Consider the following 22,277-nt stretch of genomic DNA (forward strand, 5'->3'; position numbering starts at 1 on the left):
AGGTTAAAAGAGAATAAACGTATTGTTTGAATTAAAACTGACTGTAGTCTAAAAAGAGCAACTAATGAGTCGAAGTCCACTGGACTTCGTAGAGTTAACATTGACTGGTACGTAATTAGATAATAGAGGTCAAGGTTATAACATACTAAAAATACTGAATCACAACAAAAATGAAGGGGCTCTTTTCCAGTTTCCCCACCCCCTTTCATTTTTTCTGAAATTCATTACATGAAAGTCTTTTTAAAAAAATTTTTAATGTTATAAACTGCATTAAAACGTGTCAGCGTGAACAGCTGAACAAATTTTCACAACATTTCTAACATGAAAATTGCCGTGTGAACAATTTTTGAACATCTCTTTGTATAACTTCACAAAGGGGGGGGGGGGGACCGGAAAAGAGCCAATGAAGGCTAACGAAGATATGGGATCCAACAATCTAGGATATACGGTTTTGATTAGTCTAGGAAACCGTCTCAAAAAATCTTCTTACCTTCTGTTCAACATAATCACAAACAAAAGCACATGGTCAGAAATCTGGAAAAAGGTGGAATATGCCCTATAAACTAGAGCGATGACAAAAATTCAAGGACTAACTATCGACCAACAAATCTAATTGGCTGAGAAGCTGAAAAGATTTATAATTGACCAATTGTCAGCTCAAATGCTCACAAATTTCTATGAAACTTAATTTCGAATTTGACCCAACGTATCTATAATTCAAATGATAAGGTTTCATTACAAGATCTACAAATTAACGCATATTGATAAAACTAATCACTTCTTGGCTGTTTATACGCACTTTGAGAAACTTTATGACAAGGGGAATCTGATTTACCATTCAAGAAGGTATCATCATTTGGTCTTGGCGGAAACGGCGAAAAATTGGTCGAGCGAAATTGGTTCGAGCGGAACGTCGAAAAGATTCGAGCGAAATTGGACGCATCGGGTTAAAAGCTATTAGTGTAGCTCTTCGAGGATCTATTATTATATCTCCGCATAATCAACGTTCAACCAGCTGGCTTGAAGTTCCAAGGTTTTGCTAATGCGGATGATTACCAGCTCCAACAAAAAAACTCATCAGAATTATAAATGGTTACGAGTTTCTTCAGTAATTGATACGAAACAACCCAGATGAGTCTGAACGTTACAAATTATCTAGTTATGGTTGTCAAACTCTCGTTAGATTCACAAAAATCCACCTAAGCCATAGCGCACGTTTGGAACTTGATACTAAAAAAGATCTTGGATTTCCGGCATGTAAAAATTCACTTGAAGTGACAACTTTGAGCAGTGAGTATTATCAGCAATCGAAGCAATCTATTAGTTAAAACTTTTTACATCAAAGTTGGCATCTATCTCACAAACACCAAATACTTATTGTGGCTAAATTTTACCATTGATATCACTTAGATCTTCAATCTGAAAACCAAACAACAAGACTGCTCGTATCGGGGCAAAGCCCTGAAAGTTTCGACTGCATTTTAACGTTTATGGAGCAGTAATAACATAAACAACATAAAAAAATTAAATGAAATAAAATGAAATGAAAAAAAAAATTCTAAAATTTGAAAATTTTTCTATGAAAATCATCCCCCCACACGCCATATAAAAAACAAAACAATAGATTTCGCTCCTTGTAACAAATCAATTGTGGCAAATAAGCTTCTTACAACCAATTTGGAACGATTTCTAGGACGGATTAATTCTCCGCTTACGCGTTAATAGCGCGAATTATATCGCGCGTTAATTGTCCCAAATTGGTCAAAATGGCCAAAACGGCAATCTTTAAACCCTCATAACTTTACGAAAAATGATCACAAGTGAAATATCTTTTCAAATCTAAACTCACGACAACAATAGCTTTCGAATGATATAAAAAGTTTCCGTCAAAAATGGCTAGTTAAAAAGTCGAAATTTGTCTGAAGAAAAAAAAACCCACCCCAAGCACAAATATTCCGTTACTTTCGTATCGAAAGTCGGAACAACAAGACTGCTCGTATCAGGGCGAAGCCCTGAAAGTTCCGACTGCCTTTTAACGTTTATGGAGCAGTAATAACAAAAAAAAATTAAATGTAATAAAACAAAATGAACATTTTTTTTCTCTAAAATTTGAGTTTCTTGAGTTTTTTCTATGAAAATCATCCCCCCAGACGCCATATAAAGTAAAAACCAGTAGATTTCGCTCCTTGTAACAAATCATTTAAGGCAAATAAGCTTCCTTCAACCAATTTGGAACAATTTTTAACGCGTATTAAATCTCCGCTTATGCGTTATTAGTGCGAAATATATCGCGCGTTAATTGTCCCAAATTGGCCAAAATGGAAATCTTTAAGCCCCAATAACTTTACGAAAAATAATCACAGGTAGAATATCTTTTCAAATATAAGCTCAGGACAACAATACTTTTTGAATGATATAAAAAAATTCTGTCAAAAATGGCTAGTTGAAAAGTCGAAATTTGTCTGAAGAAAAAAAACCCACCCCGAGCACAAATATTCCGTCACTTTCGTATCGAAAGTCGGAACAACAAAACAGAGCTCAAAATAGTTGCAAATGGAAAAAAGCAAAAGGATGAAAACTCTATTATTCATCAATCTCTTACAAAGAAAGACTCAAAAAATTTCGATTACTTCCGCTCTTGTTGCTTCACGAGATGCTGTTTTCTTTCAAAGTTTTGCCACTGAAAAGAAAACAATTACAAAACAGTTAATTTTTTTAAATTACAATTGCAACATTTTCAACACTATGACTTCAAGCCCTGATATCTCAGTTATAACTCGACAAAATCATAAGAACCGTTCCTCGTTGCCAAATTAAAACAAAAACAAAAACCAAAACCAGTTTTGATTAAGATTGCTTTTTCTGCTCGAAAAACTCTCAACGTGTCTTGGATTTGACCTGGTACTATTGGAATACAAAAATGTTCAAGAAAAACTCACGGCTATATACTGGAAATTTCACTGAGAACGATTCAAGTACTTGGCGTATCATTTGTGCTTGCAACTGCTGCGCAAACTCACAAGACTAAGTAGAAATGCAAAAACTGAAGCCCCTGGACTTTGTGTAAAATACTTTAATAGCATGATCATCATTACTTTTGTGAATGAGAATGTGTTCTAATGAGAAACTTGATTTTTTCCGCAAACAAACTTTCTTACAAGTCTTGAACTTTCTGGCACTGCCCGCACTGGAGTTTTAAAGGATACAAATCAATTCTATTGGGTTTTCATTGTCAGTATCTATGAAAATCAAAATAAATTACTATAATCGACTTAAATTGATTTTAATCGATTATATTCGATTATAATCCAAATTTTGTGTTTTTTTTTCTAAAAATTTCAAATGCAGTGTTGTATATTCAAAACGCAACAGTTGCCTTAAGCTTAAATCACACGTTACATCAGTTGAAACGAGAATCTCGTTAAGTTTTTAATTTTTCAATTTTTTTGCTTATCTGTAAGTAATGTCCCTAATCCAATTTACATCCCATGCCGACCCTCTATATCACCCTCAATATTTACATAACCTTGTACACTTCCTCGCTGACATCTCACCCGTTTAATCCCCCACCCTAAACTTTTCCCAGGTTTACACGCCCAACTCTTTGTTTTATTCACCCCATTTCATGCTCTTAATTTCCCGCATTCAGTTCCAAGCACTAATAATCGATTAAAAAGTTGAGAAATTATATCAAAAAAGAAAAGTTTGATTTGAATCAAATCATAATTGAATATAATCTTTCTTATTAAAATCAAATTTGTGACAATTATAATAAATTTTAATTGATTAAAGTCGATTATTAATCCAACGATTATAATGGATTATAATTGATTTAAAGAACTTTTGTATGAACTATAGTCAATAGAATTCGATTATATTAGATTATAATTTCTTGGAAAGTATCACGCTTATAATCTATTATAAATCTTTTAAACACCTAATATTGGTAATTATAATCAGTTAAAATTGTCAAAAAATGAGCATAAAAAACCGTTCTAATCGATTACTTACGCCTAAATTTGGATGCGGGTTGCAATAATAATGGATTATAATGACATTTTAGCCTACCATTTTCCATTATAATCAATTTTTATACATTGAGCCCCACTGGATGTGCTTTATTATTGCCTTAACTCTTTCCAGGTTCCTTCCCGGATTATGATAATTATTAATATATTAATATTATGATTATCATAGCGGGTGAACTATGGATATTCTGACTAGCAAAACAGGTTACATTAAAAACTAAGTGAATCAGAATATGTAGATCAATTTGGAGGAACCATTAGGGCGCGGATCATTCGCCGTGCACATATAAGTTACACGTTCGTCTTATAGTTAAAACAATATAAGCACGCACAATTCTGCTCCTCATTGTTCCGACTTTCGATACGAAAGTAACGGAATATTTGTGCTCGGGGTGGGTTTTTTTTTCTTCAAACAAATTTCGACTTTTTAACTAGCCATTTTTGGCTGATTTTTTTTATATCATTCGAAAGCCATTGTTGTCATGAGCTTAAATTTGAAAAATTACTTCACCTGTGATCATTTTTCGTAAACTTATGAGGGTTTAAAGATTGCCTTTTTGGCCATTTTGACCAATTTGGGACAATTAACGCGCGATATAATTCGCGCTATTAACGCGTAAGTGGAGATTTAATCCGTCTTATAAATCGTTCCAAATTGGTTGAACGAAGCTTATTTGCCATAATTGATTTGTTACAAGGAACAAAATCTATCTTTTTGTACTTTATATGGCGTGTGGGGGGATGATTTTCATTAAAAAAATTTCAAATTTAAAAAAAAAAATTTCATTTTATTTTATTTCATTTCATTTTTTATGTTATTACTGCTGCTCCATAAACGTTAAAAGGCAGTCGGAACATTCAGGGCTTCGCCCTGATACGAGCAGTCTTGTTCTTTTTGAATTTGATAATTTTTGAATTCGCGCAGTTTCTTGAGGAAAATAGATTGCAAGAAAAAACTACATTGAATGAAAATATTCCGTTTTTTTCTTAAATATTCTGACAAGGAGGTTTGTTATAAAATGTATCCTCATGCAATCCAGTTTTTAAAAATGAATGATTCTGTCCACCAGCGGATTTAGGAGAAGGGGGGATTGGACGCTTCTCTCTCAGAGATTCGACCCCCTGCCGACCCAAAGGGTCACCCTTTGTACTATTTTGAGATATCCATTTTTGGCTGACCAACCCTAAGTTTTTTCGTAGTTTGTATACTAATTTTGAGGGGGGAGTAATTTTTTGGTCAACGTTTTCCAAAAAAAGCCTAAAAACGCGTTTTTGGCATGTTTTTTCAAAAACTTGCCTGCGGCGCAGAAAATTTGGTCAAAATGGGTCTTCATAGTATTTGGCAGAGCTCAGAAAATCAATTTTGTCGACCTAAAAAGAAAAGGTCGACAAAATTTTTGATTTTTTTTTATAAATCCGAACCCCCCACACTCTTCGAGAAAATCCTAGATCCGCTCTTGGTTCTGTCCAGTGGCGTGCGCAGAAAAAATTCTAGGGTGGCGGTTTTTTGAAAAAAGGCAAATTTTGTCGACATTTTTTCGTTTAGGTCGATCAATTTAATGTTTCGCGCTCTCCGAAAAAACTATAAGGACCCTATTGTGCCGAAAATTTTCTGCGCCGCAGGCAATTTTTAAAAAAAAACAGCGTTTTGAGCACTTTAGAAATTTGGCGCGCGCTCCCCCTCAAACATAGTTGTATCGATTGGTGCCGAAGTCGCCTATAGAACAATTTTGATGTTGGCAAGTCAAAAATGGATCAAGTAGAAATGTATCAACGGGGGGACTTTGGCAATCAGAATTGAAGGGGAAGGGTCGTTCCCCCAACCTACACGCTGCTGGTTTTGTCCTACATAAAAGCTTAATGGACAATTTTCAGGAAAGAGGTCATGTTATTACTAAAAATCAAAGGGGAACGAAATCGAGTTGAATGTTTCATTTTAATAGCGTTACGTTTCCCGCTGGCAAGCAGGAAAACGTTTACTCAAATTTCCTGTCCAGGTCGACTATCCTACTCAATAGTAATTTTTGGGCACAGAATAAGTAGTCAATTCTATGACATTTATTTAAAACACAATTTTAAGTATTCAAAAAGTGAAATAATCATGAAACACCCGCACTGGAATTTCATGGATAATAACCAATTATATTGGATTTTCATTGTCAGTATTAAAAAAAATCAAGTATAATCAATTTTGATCAATTAAAAATGAATAACAATCCCAATTTTTTTCATATCAATATAATTTATTATATTAGATTGTAATGGATTTTTTTCCAAAAATTATTGATGAAATTTGAAAAAAAAAATTTTCAAACAAGAATAAAATAGCCAGAAAACAAACAAGATATGGTGATTTGATTTTGCGTTTTTTGTTTCATGTTATGTAAGATTTAGTTCAAATTTATCTTTGATTCGACATAGTTTTGCAGAAAAAGTGCAGCAAGCTCTGAGTAAACAATTTTTTGCAAAATCAATCAATTATAATGTTTTTTTTTGTGGCTAAAAAAATTGATTTTCAGAGATTTATGTTGATAAAAAAAAATTATTTAAATAAAAGGAGAATTCGAATTTAATGAGTTATGTTATTTCGAAGAAAAAAAAACGGTTATAACCCATTAAAAATGGATTTAAGTTTTAAAAATGGATTTAAGATTTAAAAAGGCATCTATAATCGATTATATTGTTCAGGATTTTTGTCATTTTTGAAAATTGCAGTAGATACAGAGTTCTCTTTGAAAATGTAATTCAAATAATTAGAAGCATACGTTTTGCCTCCTAAATTTTGGGCCAATTTATTTGAGAAAAGTTTTGCCAACGGACTCAAAACTGAGATTTGGATTGGCAACAGCAGCCATTTATTCTGCAACAACAATTCTTCGGAGATAAGAGCCCTCGTTGACAAAAATGCCAGTCATACAATTTCACAAAAGGGATACAAGCATTTCACACGTCTTGTAATTTGCCGGATAAGTCTACGACTAGCATTTTTTTGCTGCATGACCCGCACCGAAGTTTCATGGATACATTTTTATTATAATGAATTTTCATTGAGATAAATGTAGTCTAGATAATCGATTATTGTGACAAATTTAACCCTGTTAATTGAACCAAAAATTGATTATAATTGAGTTTCATAGTCAGAGTCGTGTCCACAAAAATGAAAAAAAAAATCAATTGTAATCAATTAAAAATGAATTATAAGATTGCTATTTATTTGGAGGCAACAAATACCTTTTTAATCCGTTATAATTGAGCTTTTTTTAAACTTTTGTGGACACTGGCAATATAACTCAATTATAATAGATTTTTTTTCACTTTTTTGAGATATAAAATTTGACGCATATAAAGTCTTTTTTTACGTTTTAACCTGAAATCGGTTTCTTGTTGTTCAATTTTTTTCTGTGCAACTTTGATTTTTTGTTAGTTTCTTATGTTGATTAATGACTAAATTTCGTTCTTTTCAATAATTTTCTCAATTTATCAGAAACATGGGGGGAGGGCAAAACATGAGATGGACTAATCCCCTCTTCCAATACATCCCTTAGCGTTTGCCCCCTTAGTACCCTTACTCACGCCATCCCCCACCTGAACCAACCCCCTCCCCCATATGAACCCCAATTGAACCCCAATTGAACCAATCTTCTCCCCCACATGAACCCCAATTGAACCAATCCCCCAGGTGCGGGCGTTTGGGGGGGGTTGTAAGGGGGCAAAGGGGCAGACTTTAGGATGGGGAGTTGTAAGCGCGCAAAGGGGCAAACGTTAGGGGGGGGGGGAGAGGTTATTGGAATCCTTTTGCAATTTGAGTTTAGTTTTAGAAATTGAGTAGGTTGTGCACTAGCAAAATTTCCGCAATACTCATTTGATATATGCAGAAACTTTTGCAAACTTTTGCACGAGGCGAAACAAAAATAAAGTAGAAAAAAAAATTTTTATTGTGATTTTCTACTTATTATATTATCCATTATAATGGATTTCAAATAAATTATAATGCTTTTTGTTTTGCGAGAAAAATGGATTTAAATCCAGTTTTGGTCCAATTTAGTTTTCTGAGCGTAATATGGGAATAGATTATATTGTCAATATTTTAGACCACAAAAACTCATTATAAATGATTTTTGTTCTCACTTTTTTTCAATGCGGGTACAAAGATCGATCATAATACGGTTTAGTTTTCAATATAAGCGAGTATTTTCCGTAAAAATTCCATGACACCTCCACATCAGAACTACCACTTGCCCATCCCCAGTAGCGGATTTGGGGGGGAAAGGGGGGGTATAATGCCTTTTCCCTCAGGGATTCGACCCCTGCCGACCCAAAGGGTCCCCCTTTTGTTCTATTTTGGGATATCCATGTTTGGTTGACTGACCTCAAAATTTTTCTACTGGCGCCTTTGGGGCCAATCTATACTAATTTTGAGGGGGAGCGCGCGCCAAAAAAACGCGATTTTTAGTCGACATTTTCCGATAAGTGCCTAAAAACGCTTTTTTGGCCCTTTTCAAAAATTTGATTCCGGCGCAGAAAAATTGGTCAAATTAGGGTTTTTATATTGGTTTGGGATATCTCAGAAATTCAATTTGGTCGACTTAAAAAAGAGGTTGACAGAATTTTCAATTTTTAAAAAAAAATTACGCCCCCCCCCTGAGAAAATCCTAGATCCGCGCCTGCCCATCCCACAAACCTGATTTTGCCCAGTATATTGTACCTCTTCCCTCATTTACCAACCACCCCCATCATAATGGATAGAGGAAGAGGGTAAGCGTGGGGGAGGGGGAAGCTTAAATTTGTGGCAGTGGATAAAGTTGGGGTTGGAGTGGGAGGCTGGGGTACATTGAAGGACTGGCGAGTAAAACTGAAGCCATTAAATAGCAAATAAAAAACAAAACTTGTCATAAAAACGCGATTGATATTAAGAGGTGAAACTTGAAGAAACAACAAAATAATTAACCTTAACTCAATAAAAAGATTGAAAAGCTTAAGTGATCAGAAATTTAAGACAATGAGGAAATAATCCACAAAATTAGATTAAAAAATGAATTATACTCGTTAAAATGAATTAATAGTGGTTAAACTGGCAATATTACTCAATTATAATAGATTTTTTTTCATTTTTTTGAGATAAAAAATTTTACGCACATAAAGTTTTTTTTTTTTACGTTTTAACCTGAAATCGGTTTCTTGTTGTTCAATTTTTTTCTGTGCAACTTTGATTTTTGTTAGTTTCTTATGTTGATTAATGACTAAATTTCGTTCTTTTCAACAATTTTCTCAATTTATCAGAAACTTGGGGGGAGGGCAAAACATGAGATGGACTAGTCCCATCTTCCAATACATCCCTTAGCGTTTGCCCCCTTAGTACCCTTACTCACGCCATCCCCCACCTGAACCAACCCCCTCTCTCATATGAAACCCAATTGCAGCCCAATTGAACCAATCTTCTCCCTCACATGAACCCCAATTGAACCAATCCCCCAGATGCGGGCGTTTGGGGGGGTTGTAAGGGGGCCAGGGGGCAAACTTTAGGATGGAGAGTTGTAAGGGCGCAAAGGGGCAAACGTTAAGGGGGGAGAGGTTAATGGAATCCTTTTGCAATTTGAGTTTAGTTTTAGAAATTGAGTAGGTTGTGCACTAGCAAAATTTCCGCAAAACTCATTTGATATATGGAGAAACTTTTGCAAAATTTTGCACGAGGCGAAACAAAAATAAAGTAGAGAAAAAAAAATTTTATTGTGATTTTCTACTTAAAATATTATCCATTATAATGGATTTCAAATGAATTATAATGCTTTTTGTTTTGCGAGAAAATTGGATTTAAATCCAACTTTGGTCTAATTTAGTTTTCTGAGCGTAATGTGGGAATAGATTAAATTGTCAATATTTTAGATCACAAAAACTCATTAAAATTGATTTTTGTTTTCACTTTTCTTCAATGCGGGTACAAGGATCGACCATAATACGGTTTAGTTTTCAATATAAGCGAGTATTTTCCGCAAAAAATCTATGACACCTCCACATCAGAACTACCACTTGCCCGTCCCCAGTAGCAGATTTGGGGGGAAAGGGGGGGCTAATGCCTTTTCCCTCAGGGATTCGACCCCTGCCGACCCAAAGGGTCCCCCTTTTGTTCTATTTTGGGATATCCATGTTTGGCTGACTGACCTCAAAATTTTTCTACTGGCGCTTTTGGCGCCAATCTACACTAATTTTGAGGGGGAGCGCGCGCCAAAAAACGCGATTTTTAGTCGACATTTTCCGATAAGTGCCGTAAAACGCTTTTTTGGCCTTTTCAAAAATTTGATTCCGGCGCAGAAAAATTGGTCAAATCAGGGTCTGTATTTGGTTTGGGATATCTCAGAAAATCAATTTGATCGATTTAAAAAAAAGTTGACAGAATTTTCATTTTTTTTTTAAAATACGCCCCCCACTGAGAAATTCCTAAATCCGCGCCTGCCCATCCCACAAACCTAATTTTCCCCAGTATATTGTACCTGTTCTCGCGTTTACCAACCACCCCCATCATTATGAATAGAGGAAGAGGAGAAACTTAGGGGAGGGGGAAACTTAAATTTGTTTCAGTGGGTAAACTTGGGGGTGGAGTGGGAGGCTGGGGTACCTTGAAGGACTGGCGAGTAAAACTGAAGCCATTAAATAGCAAATAAAAAAACAAAACTTGTCATAAAAACGCGATTGATATTTAGAGGTGAAACTTGAAGAAACAACAAAATAATTAACCTTAACTCAATAAAGAGATTGAAAAACTTAATTGATCAAAAATTTAAGACAATGAGGAAATAATCCACAAAATTAGATTAAAAAATAAATTATACTTGTTAAAATGAATTAATACTGAGTAAAATGGAGTATACTTGTTTCAAAAAAATAAAGAAAATAAACTGAAAATCAAACCATTTCAGTCAATTACGAATGAACAACTAATACTAGTTACATTAACATTATTATAAATTTTTATTCAATTGTAGTTGATTTGTTTTCAAATTTTACAGCGACAACTATTAAAAATCAACATTTTTGCTTTTTCTTGACGTTTAATCTCCTTTTATGTATAAAGCATAATTATTTTTGCGTTTTGCTTCATGATTTTGCGTGGAGTCCTGAAACAGAATAATCAAGGTTTTCTGGTTTGAGAAATGCATTGAGAGAATCGTCGTGTAAAATATTGTTTCGAATTCTCCACATAGTTTTATCAAAAAAATGTGTTTATTCCTGTACTGCCGAAAAACAGTTTGGTTCAACAGCTTAAGTGTTGGTAAGTTGCGGGCTGTTTTGTTTAGAGACTTTAAGTTTATCGAACTATTTTGAAAATAGAATTCGGCATCAAGCAAAAAAAATTGATTTTAGTTCTTTTAATTGTGAAAACGCACGATTAGCCTTTTGTGATTTTCTACTTATTATATTATCCATTATAATGGATTTCAAATGAATTATAATACTTCTTGTTTTGCGAGAAAATTGGATTTAAATGCAGTTTTGGTCCAATTTAGTTTTCTGAGCGTAATATGGAAATAGATTAAATTGTCAATATTTTAGATCACAAAAACTCATTAAAATTGATTTTTGTTCTCACTTTTCTTCAATGCGGGTACAAGGATCGACCATAATACGGTTTAGTTTTCAATATAAGCGAGTATTTTCCGCAAAAAATCCATGACACGTCCACATCAGAACTACCACTTGCCCATCCCCAGTAGCGGATTTAGTGGGAATCGGGGGGGGGGGGGGGCTAATGCCTTTTCCCTCAGGGATTCGACCCCTGCCGACCCAAAGGGTCCCCCTTTTGTTCTATTTTGGGATATCCATGTTTGGTTGACTGACCTCAAAATTTTTCTACTGGCGCCTTTGGGGCCAATCTATACTAATTTTGAGGGGGAGCGCGCGCCAAAAAAACGCGATTTTTAGTCGACATTTTCCGATAAGTGCCTAAAAACGCTTTTTTGGCCTTTTTCAAAAATTTGATTCCGGCGCAGAAAAATTGGTCAAATTAGGGTCTTTATATTGGTTTGGGAGATCTCAGGAAATTAATTTGGTCGACTTAAAAAAAGGTTGACAGTGTTTTCAATTTTTTGTTTAAAAATACGCCCCCCCCCCTGAGAAATTCCTAGATCCGCGCCTGCTCATCCCACAAACCTAATTTTCCCCAGTATATTGTACCTGTTCCCGCGTTTACCGACCAACCCAATCATAATGAATAGAGGAAGAGGGTAAGCGTGGGGGAGGGGGAAACTTAAATTTGTGGCAGTGGGTAAACTTGGGGGTGGAGTGGGAGGCTGGGGTAAATTGAAAAATTGAAAGACTGGCGAGTAAAACTGAAGCCATTAAATAGCAAATAAAAAAACAAAACTTGTCATAAAAACGCGATTGATATAAAGAAGTGAAACTTGAAGAAACAAAAAAGTAATTAACCTTAACTCAATAAAAAGATTGAAAAACTTAATTGATCAGAAATTTAAAACAATGAGGAAATAATCCACAAAATTAGATTAAAAAATGAATTATACTCGTTAAAATGAATTAATACTGATTACAATGGAGTATACTTGTTTCAAAAAAATAAAGAAAATAAACTGAAAATCAAACCATTCTAATCAATTACGAATGAATAACTAATAATAGTAACATTATCATTATTATAAATTTTTGTTGAATTGTAGTTGATTGTTTTCAAATTTTAGAGCGACAACTATTAAAAATCAACATTTTTGCATTTTCTTGACGTATAATCTCTTTTTATGTATAAAGAATAATTATTTTTGTGTTTCGCTTCATGATTTTGTGTGGAGTCCTGAAACAGAATAATCAAGGTTTTCTCGTTTGAGAAATGCATTGAGTATTGAGAGAAACGTCGTGTAAACTTTTGTTTCAAATTCTCCACATAATTTTTTTATCAAAAAATTGTAACTATTCGTGTACTGTCGAAAAACAATTTGATTCAACAGCTTAAGTGTTACGAAGTCGCGGCCTGTTTTTTACAGACTTTAAGTTTATCTTACTATTTTGAAAAATATTTCGGCATCAAGCAAAAAAGTTTTGATTTTTAGTTCTTTTGTGTGAAAATGCACGATAAGCATTTTTTCAAAGAACCCATTTCTGAAAGTAGAAGACTAGGTTTTTTGTATAGAACTCGACCCGCGAATGTTTCGGCATAGTTGCTATTTTTGAAAAAATGCTAGCCATCACTTTTCATGAAATTATATGAATAGCATTTTTTTGAATGTCAACCCGTGAATGTTTCTTTTGACACAATATTTTTTCTTTTTTTTGGGATTAAAAGGAGGTTTAGCTGGGTAATGCGGGAAGAGCTTTAGGCTTGATGGCACGGGTACCTATTGTCAAACGTAGACACCCTGCCGCCCCTTTCTTCCCCTGTCTCGCTACTTTCATCAGTGACCGAAAACTTCCCCCGGTCCCCAGAATCGCTTTCATCATCCCTTATTCTCGTCTCTCGCGTGCTATTTGAGCCCATTGTGAACCCGTGTTCTTTTCCTGCCATCAGACGACCTTCCTCTGGGATGTCTCGGAAATGTCCACTCGTTTGATGATATGACTCTAAAATGATATGGAACAATTTTGCATGCCTGGTCAGGAAAAGATAAATCTAAACAAGACTGCTACTAGTTTATCAGGGCGAAACCCTGAATGTTCCGACTGCACTTAAGGCCAATTAAAAAGTTTTTTTTGGTTGAATAAATGACAAAATAAAAAATTGTTTTTTCATTTTTTCTTCATTTTCTCTATTTTAACCCGCGTTTTATAAGTACGCAAAAAATTTGTATTTCAATTATCCCAAGTTGACCAAATTAGCTATTTTCTAACCTCCGTAACTATACAAAAAATAATCGCAGGAGAAAGATCTTTTGAAAATTGAGCTGAAGACAACAATGTCTTTTAGATGGCTTTAAGAAATCCAAAAAAGCTCGTATATCAAGAAGAAGCCCTGAATGCTCCGACTGCACGTAAGGCTTATTAAAAAGTTTTTTTTTCTGACTGAATAATTGAAAAAAAAATAATTGAGAAAAAAGTTTAATTTTTTTCTTCACTTTATCCCCTGCACGCTATGTAAAACACTGAGGGGGTGTTTAGCGTCTCGTATTGTGATAAAAAAAAGGTTAAGTTGCTGTTTTCAATTCAAGTTGAAACGCATTAATTTGCTTCTTCCGCGTGCTATAAACACGCAATATATCGCAATTTACTTATCCCATATTGGCCAAATAAGCAATTTTTTAACGCGCGTAACTTTACAAAAAATGATCACAGGTGAAATATCTTTTCAAATTGGAGCTCATGAGATCAATACCTTTCGAATGATATAAACATTGTTGTCAAAAATGGCTAGTTAAAAAGTCGAAATTTGTCTGAAGAAAAAACAACCAGCCCGAGCACAAATATTCCGTTACTTTCGTATCGAAAGTCGGAACAACAATAATTCACTATCAACACGCGAGCTTTGAAACTAAAATATAGAGCTTAAAAGCTTTTAAATTTTGTTTGCTCTTGGATTAGTCGGAAATGCCATTCAAACCTTTTTTTAACCGCAGAAGTTTGACAGGTAATCTTCATTTTTGAAAGATTTGTCGGAAAACCCATTCAAACATCAATTTGACAAGAGATTGAACGTTAATAAAATTGGCAATGGACTTCGTGTAGTTCGTCTGACTTATTATTTTCAGTATTTGATGTGGAAGCATTTAAGAAAACTTAGGTCGTAAAGTACCTTTCAAAGTGAGCTCTGCACTTTAAATTAAGTACATTTTAAAGCGCGGATTCGTCAAGTATAATTTTAGTTTTTCAAAGTAAGTACATGAGCTTTTCTGAAAAGCTATTTTTGGCAACAATTTTTGCTCCGCAGGCAAATTTTTAAAAACAATCGAATTTTTTTTCGGTCTAAGCTCCTCCTTCAAAATTAGTACATGCTCGCATCCAAGTTGTAATTTGTCAGGCTAAAATTGAATGCTGTAAAAAAGTAACAGAATGAGAACTGAATACTTCTAGATGGCGAGAGTTTCGAGCCGCCGACAGAAAGGAAAAGTCGCTAGTCCCTTAAAACTGCTGCTGTGCATCACATTAGTTAAATTGTCAACCTTGCTACCAGTTGACGTCTTTGTACGACATCCATATTTAGGCTAAGATACTAAAAGTTTTTCCTTGATTAATAAAACCGAACCAAGGGTAGTCAAGTGTTTCCATTGAAAACATTAATTATGTAAACGTAACTGCAGATTATTTTTCTCAATATCAAGAACACTTATACAACGTTTCTACAGTAAAGAGTTTGATCTACCAATTGACGTCAATGGCAAATTTTGGGGCAGATAATTTTGCGTGAAAAAATAGCACAATTCTCATTACTACCACTTTTCGGTTTAGGGCATTGTTTCGATCGACTAAAATAGTCTACATATAATTAGCTTTGTTGTTGTGACTTTCAAAGAAATGCGGACTATAATTTTCCATTTTTAGCCTGGACTGCTAATTAGTCTTAGTTTAGATCCTCGTTGGAGTTCATTTGCGCTAATAGTGTTAGATTTTGCTCAACAGCTTCAGGTCATCGGCAGATGAGATGTGAATTGATTTCACGCCTTACGGTTGATTAAGTTCCTAATTGAGTTTGTAATTACTTTTGGGCTTAAGGCTGTCCATGTTGACATTATGGCAAACTCTTAGGCAAATTTGATCTAATAAGGGGCTTTACTGCTGCTCTTGTATCATTACCACGCCAGGAAGCGAGAAAAGTAAAAATTAGAAAATATCCAAAAAAAATTGCATGCTTCAGTCTTACTAGTCGATTCCATGTGCAGTATTCTATTGTCCAAGTTAGACAATGCTTGTTTAAGCTCGTTTATTTCAAAGTTCGATGCTCCAGACACGTTTGGGTCCTGTCCCCGCGGTACTGAAGTACTGAACTTGTTCCCGCCGCCTTCATCGCCACCCCCAGCCAAAGACTCGCGCATTAATCGGCTGTTCTTTTGGGTCACATCTTCGCATTTCTAAAAAAAACAAAGAAAGGCAGTGAAACTGAAATCCTTCTCTATCGTTTAAAACACCAGCAAAATTAATGCATAAATCAGTTTTCAAGTCGTTCAACAATAATAAAAGATTGCTCTAAAGCTTTAAGCGTTGATTTGGAAGACAGTACCCTAGTCGATAGCTAATGGTTATCTTGTAAGATCTTGCAAGATTCTTGCAAGATTCTTGGCAAGATGTATGTATATTTCGTCAAGACTCTTGCAAGATAACCATTGGCTATCGACAACGGTTTGGACTAATTTCGCGAGCTGTTTTTTTTTCGCGGACAATTCGAAAATCGGACTCTTTTTCATTTTTCCCTCAAATTTTAATTTTTATTTTGAAAACTTATTTAAAGTTGTCATAATGCAAGGCAATTTGGCGTGATTAACATATAAACTGTTTTGAACAAAGCAGTTCTTAATGCTCTTCCTCGTCCCTAGTTGATGATCAAGGGAGGTTATCTTGCAGGATCTTGTTAGAATTTAGCAAGATTCTTTAAAAGAGGATGCATCGCTTGAAACGATATTGCAAGATTTTTGCAAGATCTTGCAAGATAACCTACTTTTAAAATAACAATTTTAAAAAAATATCCTTGAAGATAAGGTTTTTTTGGGGAAAAACACACATGCAACGACAACCCAGTGCTATAAAGAAACAATACCAGTAACAAGTGGTAAAGTTTAAATAATAAAAGAAGTCAACAAAAAAGTTTTGATAACTACATAATAAAATGAAGATAATTACAACATATGAACGAATTACGTAAACGCAACATACAAAGTAACTAACTATATTGATAAAAGATTCAAAATAGTTAACTAAAAATTAAATTTTAACCAGTAGAATCGCAAAACGAGACGAATTGTTCCAATAAAATTTAAAAATGCACAAATTAAAATAAAAACCTAAAATTTTTTAAAGCACGACAATTGAAAAGGCAGCATATATATGGACATTTTAAAATTAAATCAGCCAAAATTTTTCATCGGAATTTAAATTTGTGTGCTCAATTTCCATACTAGGTTATCTTCCAAGATTTTGCAAGAATCGTGCAAGGTTGTTGCAAGATATCCTTACTCTAACAAGATCTTGCAAGTTAACCTCGATCGTGCAAGGTCTTGCGAGATAAACCTAACTTCAGGAATCTTGCACGACCTTGGAGTCTAAAAGAGCCTGGGAGGATGATCTGGGAGTATAAAAGAGCCAATAGTCGAAGAGATTGTTTTTGATGAAGTTTTTCTCAACACAACGTGCGCTGTATCTGCAATTGTTTTCCGCGCGTAGGCAGCAAAACCAAAAAAAAAACAGCCCAATCTTCAAGAAAAAAAATTTTGAATCATGACTTTGACTCTTTTGAATGTCCTAAAAATTTTCTTGGCTGTTTTAAATTATAAACTTAAAACTTATAAAGCTCCAAGACTTAAAAATTACCTACGGTAAAAATAAAGAACGAACTAAAAGATTGTAGGATCATTGTTGAAATCTAAAGCACACATAAAAAGTCTAACATTTAAGCCAAAACGACAAAATGTAAAACTCTATAACTTCACCAAAAATCATCAAAAATAAAAGATTTTTCATCAATTAAATTCGAACAATTTCAGCTGGATTATTAGTTTGATTACCAAAATTGGTTTGAATAAAAAATACCTAGAGCAGTGGTTTAGCAATAAGTATCTGTGCCTACTAGCATGCGCTAATTGTTTTAATTAGGTGTTCATTCATTCAAAAATTTAATAATGGTTGGCCTAATTTTTCATTGGATGTCAAAAAAAACTTGATTTTTTTTGGGGAATTGAATTTTAATCTTGGCAAACCAAATATTTGGCAAAACGCACAATATTTGAACAAAACTGCTCGTATCGAGGCAATGTCTTTAATGTTTCGACTGTCCATAAACTGGTCTTGGATAATTTCGTTATATTTATATGTTTTAAGCTGATTATTAAGGGTCGTGCATGGAATTAATCAGACCAATTATTGCCTCAATTTAATTCGAAACGATTTTTGTGGTGCGGGATAATTAACGTTAAATTTTAAGCATCAAAGTATCAAAGCGTTATTTAAACATTTTAGTCTGTTAGTGATCATTTCTCAGTATTATTTAAACCAGGATAATTTAGTGTTGAGTGCACCCCATCTGAGACCAAAAAGATCCATTGATCGAGCCCCAACAGAACTAATTTTAGAGTTGAGCTAAATACAAAAAACACCCCAAGCATAGATATTCCTTAATGGTCCAACTACTGTTTTTATTCCATTATTACAAATTTCAAAAAGTTGGCAAAACTTTTGCTTTTGTCCCAATATGAGAGAAACAATGATAGCTAAAATAATCTGTCTTCTTTAGGCAATTTGTTGGTGTCTTTTATTTGATAATAAACAAAAAAAAAACATGTCTGGGTTGGGTTACTTGTGGAAATTGTTTCAAAACCAAAAACGTTGTTTATCTTTGGGGTTCCGATTGTTTGTTCCAAGGATAGAACCAATCAGCAATACCAGCAAAACCAGCAATATCAGCAATACCAGCATTATCATCCATACCAGCAATAGAACCAACCAGCAAGTTTTAAGTGTTTGAATCTGGGTCTCATGAATTAAAGCTGCCAAAGAGATCTGTTACGGGGTGAGTTTCAATGTGTACCAACGTTCATTTTCACCAAAATATACAAATGGTCGCGGTTGTATCAAAAGTTTTAAATTTGAACTCTGATTGGCCAAATTTGGAGCCAATAAATGGTTGAAGTAATCGGTCATTGTTCAAACAGCATAAAGTTAAACAGCCTAATCCTCAAAATAAAGAACGCCGCATTCGCAACAACGTGTTGCAAGCATGCCAGCAGAGGATGGGAATCTAAAAGAAGTTAGAGCCGGTTAGATACCGGCGACCTTAAGCCAAGTAAGTGGGATTGGTGGTTTCGCAACAGTTTTTCATTTTGGTACAAACGGGATTAATTTTGTTGGTACTTGGTGAATACCCAACCTGTTAAGGCAACAAAATATATTTTTGAGGCTGTTAAAATGTTATCTGTAAAATAACTTCAAATATGCATAAATTTTAAGTTTATTAATTTTATGCGAGTTTAAATTGCGTTTCAACTCAACAAAAAAAAATGAGTTAAATTGTAGCCTTTGCCTGCTCATTTTTAATAAACACAGTAACGGTTCATGAGTTTTTTTATTTGCAAGGTTTTTGTCAAATTGCTTTCAGGCAAAAACGGTTTAATGATTTTACCAGTTTTAGCTTAAAGTAATTATAATATTGTTTCGAAAAAACAATTTTTGTATCATTGGCTTTTTGTGTTGTTCACATAGAACCTTACAGTTTTTAATGGGTTAACGGCGTTTATTGAGAAAAGCCATTCAATCGTACAATCTTCCAGTAAGTGCCCGTACCGAAAAAGTTCTTTATTTCTGACCTGGAACAATTAATACCTAATCTATTTTTCTGGTCAAAAATTCTTTGTGAAATGCTTAAATAAAGCAGGGATGTTCTTAAAGTTTTTTTATTTCCATCTTATTTCTGATCAGAAATTAGCTAAATCTAGGTTATTCTTAGCTAGAAACAAATCACCGGTTGAGATTAGAACTCTCGCCATACACTGTGCTAACCACTAGGCCACATGACATCATACGGTACGATAGTTTTAGCAACATAATGCAAAGAAACATTTGTTATAAGAAGTGTCAATTTGCATTGAATTGCTACAATTGTTGTGTACACTCGAAGTACGTTTATCTCGTCGCGGTTGAGCAGTGAACTGATTTCTCGTTGTGTCTTTCCAAAAATTGTTTTTTCTTCTAAACTAAGAAAGAAATATATCATTTCTGTACATGAAAAAAAAAGTTTGGCTGGGTAATCTATGTAACATTTCTGTCGAGAAAAGCAGCTTTCGCTGGGTACGGTTGACCTACCGTACATATTTCTCCAGGCACGCATCAGTTTTGAAAATTGGTTACGCATAAACTATTCATTCCAAACTAGTGCCTAGAATATAATGCGTCAAATAAATTTCACCTGGACTAGATACTTAAAACCGGGGTACAAGCAGTGGCGGGTTAAGAGGGTATCGGGGGTCGCCCCCTTGAGGGATTTGGCCATATTGACCCAACATTTCCCTCAGCACTATCATAAAATATCAGTTTTTGGCTCACTATACCTAAACTTTTTCTAAAGGCGCCTTTGACGCCAATATATACTAATTTTAGGAGGAGAACACGCGACGAAATAATCAAAATTTCAAAAAGTTCCTAATCAAAAAGTTCTTAAAAACGCTTTTAAGCCTTTTTGGCCGATTTTATCAAAAGTTTGCCTATGGTGCAGAAAATTTGGTGAAAATACGGTCTTTATAGTGAGGGGGAGAGCTCAGATAATCAATTTGGTCGACCTAAATATTAGGTCGACAAAATGTTCGATTTTTTCGAAATTCCGTTCCCCTTCGAAAAAATTCTAGATTCGTCCCTGGGTGCAAGTATGATAGTTAGGTCCTTTGAAAAATATGAAAGATGGGTCCCACTTTTTTATAAAAAACTCAAGTCGCATGAAAAAACTATTACAGAATTATTGTCAAAGGGTCGCAAGTTCAAGTCACAATTTTTTCACTATTGAAAACGTGTAAGTTTTTTTGACCCAATTATCATACTCTGATTCATAAATCTGTTTCGTGTTCGCTTATTTGAGCAATCTTTCATTATTTTGTTTCGAATAATTTATTTAATTAATTAGATAAAGTTATTTAAGCCTCAATGTTAGTTGCTGATAAACCAGTATTTTATCCCCCTTAAACCAATTTGAGGAGAGGGAGGATTGTACGGTTGATCCTTTTTGCGTTAGATCATTATTTCAGATCAATGGTTGCGAAGGAAAAGTAGAACATAAGCTCTGTTCAAATCTAAACGAAGAACAAATCTTTTGATTGTGACCTAAATATCCTTTTTGTTCCGACTTTCGATACGAATGTAACGGAATATTTGTGATGGGGGTGGGTTTTTTTTTCTTCAGAGAAATTTCGACTTTTTAACTAGCCATTTTTGACGGAATTTTTTCATATCATTCGAAAGTTATTGTTGTCTTGAGCTCAAATTTGAAAAGATATTTTTACCTGTGATCATGTTTCGTAAAGTTACGGGGGTTTAAAGTTTGCAACTTTGGCCAATTTTGGACAATTAACGCGCGATATATTTCGCGCTATTAACGCGTAAGCGGAGAGTTAATCCGTCTTAGAAATTGTTCCAAATTGGTTGAAGGAAGCTTATTTACCATAAATGATTTGTTAATTGAAGCAAAATTTATCACTTTGTACTTTAGATGGCGTGTGGGGGGTTGATTTTCACAAAAAAAATTACATTTAATTTTTTCATGCTATTACTGCTTCATATACCTTAAAAGGCAGTCGGAACATTCAGGGCTTCGCCCTGATACGAGCAGCCTTGTTAGTTTTGTTCTGGCCTTGGAAATATTGCCTCACTCTCAAACAAACTTAACACTGCATAATGTAAAATAGTATTCAAGAGCCCCTCGGACATTAATATTGTCAACTTTTCGGCTGAGGGCATAAATTAGTACCCACGGGGGCTATTAAGTGTTGGAAAAGTAGACTTTGTTGGCTTCTTATTCTCATTTGACACGTTAATATGCGTTAATGATAGTGCAATTTTCGATACGTGCTTTTTATGCACATTTAGAGAGGAGAAAAATTGAATGCCAATCAAATTTTACAAAATTTTTGTATCAGAGGCGAAGAATATTTAATTGCTGATAGTTTGTGTATTATTCGTGTATTCAATGTTACGTCAAAAAAACTTCACTAGAAAACAAACTTCTCGTATCCGCATTGTATTCGTTTGAACGCAAATGATCGCAAATTGTTTGTATGTTTCAGGGTTTTTACAAGGAGCACTTAGCATATTGGTAAGAGGTTAAAAATGAGATGGCCAGATCGTGTGTTCGATCATATACCATGGTAATGATAGTGTGTGAGGACGAGCTCTTACTTGACCATTAGCTTCAAGTTTACTATAGACAGACAAATTTCGGCTGCAATAACATCAATTATTGTTCAGAAAAACAATAATTGATATCAGAAAAAAAGAAAAAAATAGAGCTTTGATCAACAAAATAACTCAATCTGAAATGTATGGAAATAAAAAAAAATAACTATGCTTCGAAAGTCGGAACAATAATTGATGTTTCTGCGATTCGCAGAAGATATATGAAAAGCTATC

The 22,277-nt window shown here is 34.3% G+C and overlaps 1 protein-coding gene across 1 annotated transcript in view; it reads right to left on the reverse strand.

Moving 5' to 3' along the window:
• The window catches only part of LOC134844455 (uncharacterized), a 114,234-nt gene that overhangs the window by 16,153 nt on the left and 75,804 nt on the right, over positions 1-22,277 (reverse strand). The window contains exons 10-11 of the mRNA XM_063861152.1: positions 15,823-16,030; positions 13,370-13,592 (exon numbers count right to left, since the gene is read on the reverse strand). Of these exons, the coding sequence (XP_063717222.1) occupies positions 13,370-13,592; positions 15,823-16,030 (431 nt within the window). The remainder of the gene's footprint in view (positions 1-13,369; positions 13,593-15,822; positions 16,031-22,277) is intronic.

This window comes from Symsagittifera roscoffensis, chromosome 4 (assembly GCF_963678635.1).
Source record: "Symsagittifera roscoffensis chromosome 4, txSymRosc1.1, whole genome shotgun sequence".
Taxonomy (NCBI): Eukaryota; Metazoa; Xenacoelomorpha; order Acoela; family Convolutidae; genus Symsagittifera; species Symsagittifera roscoffensis.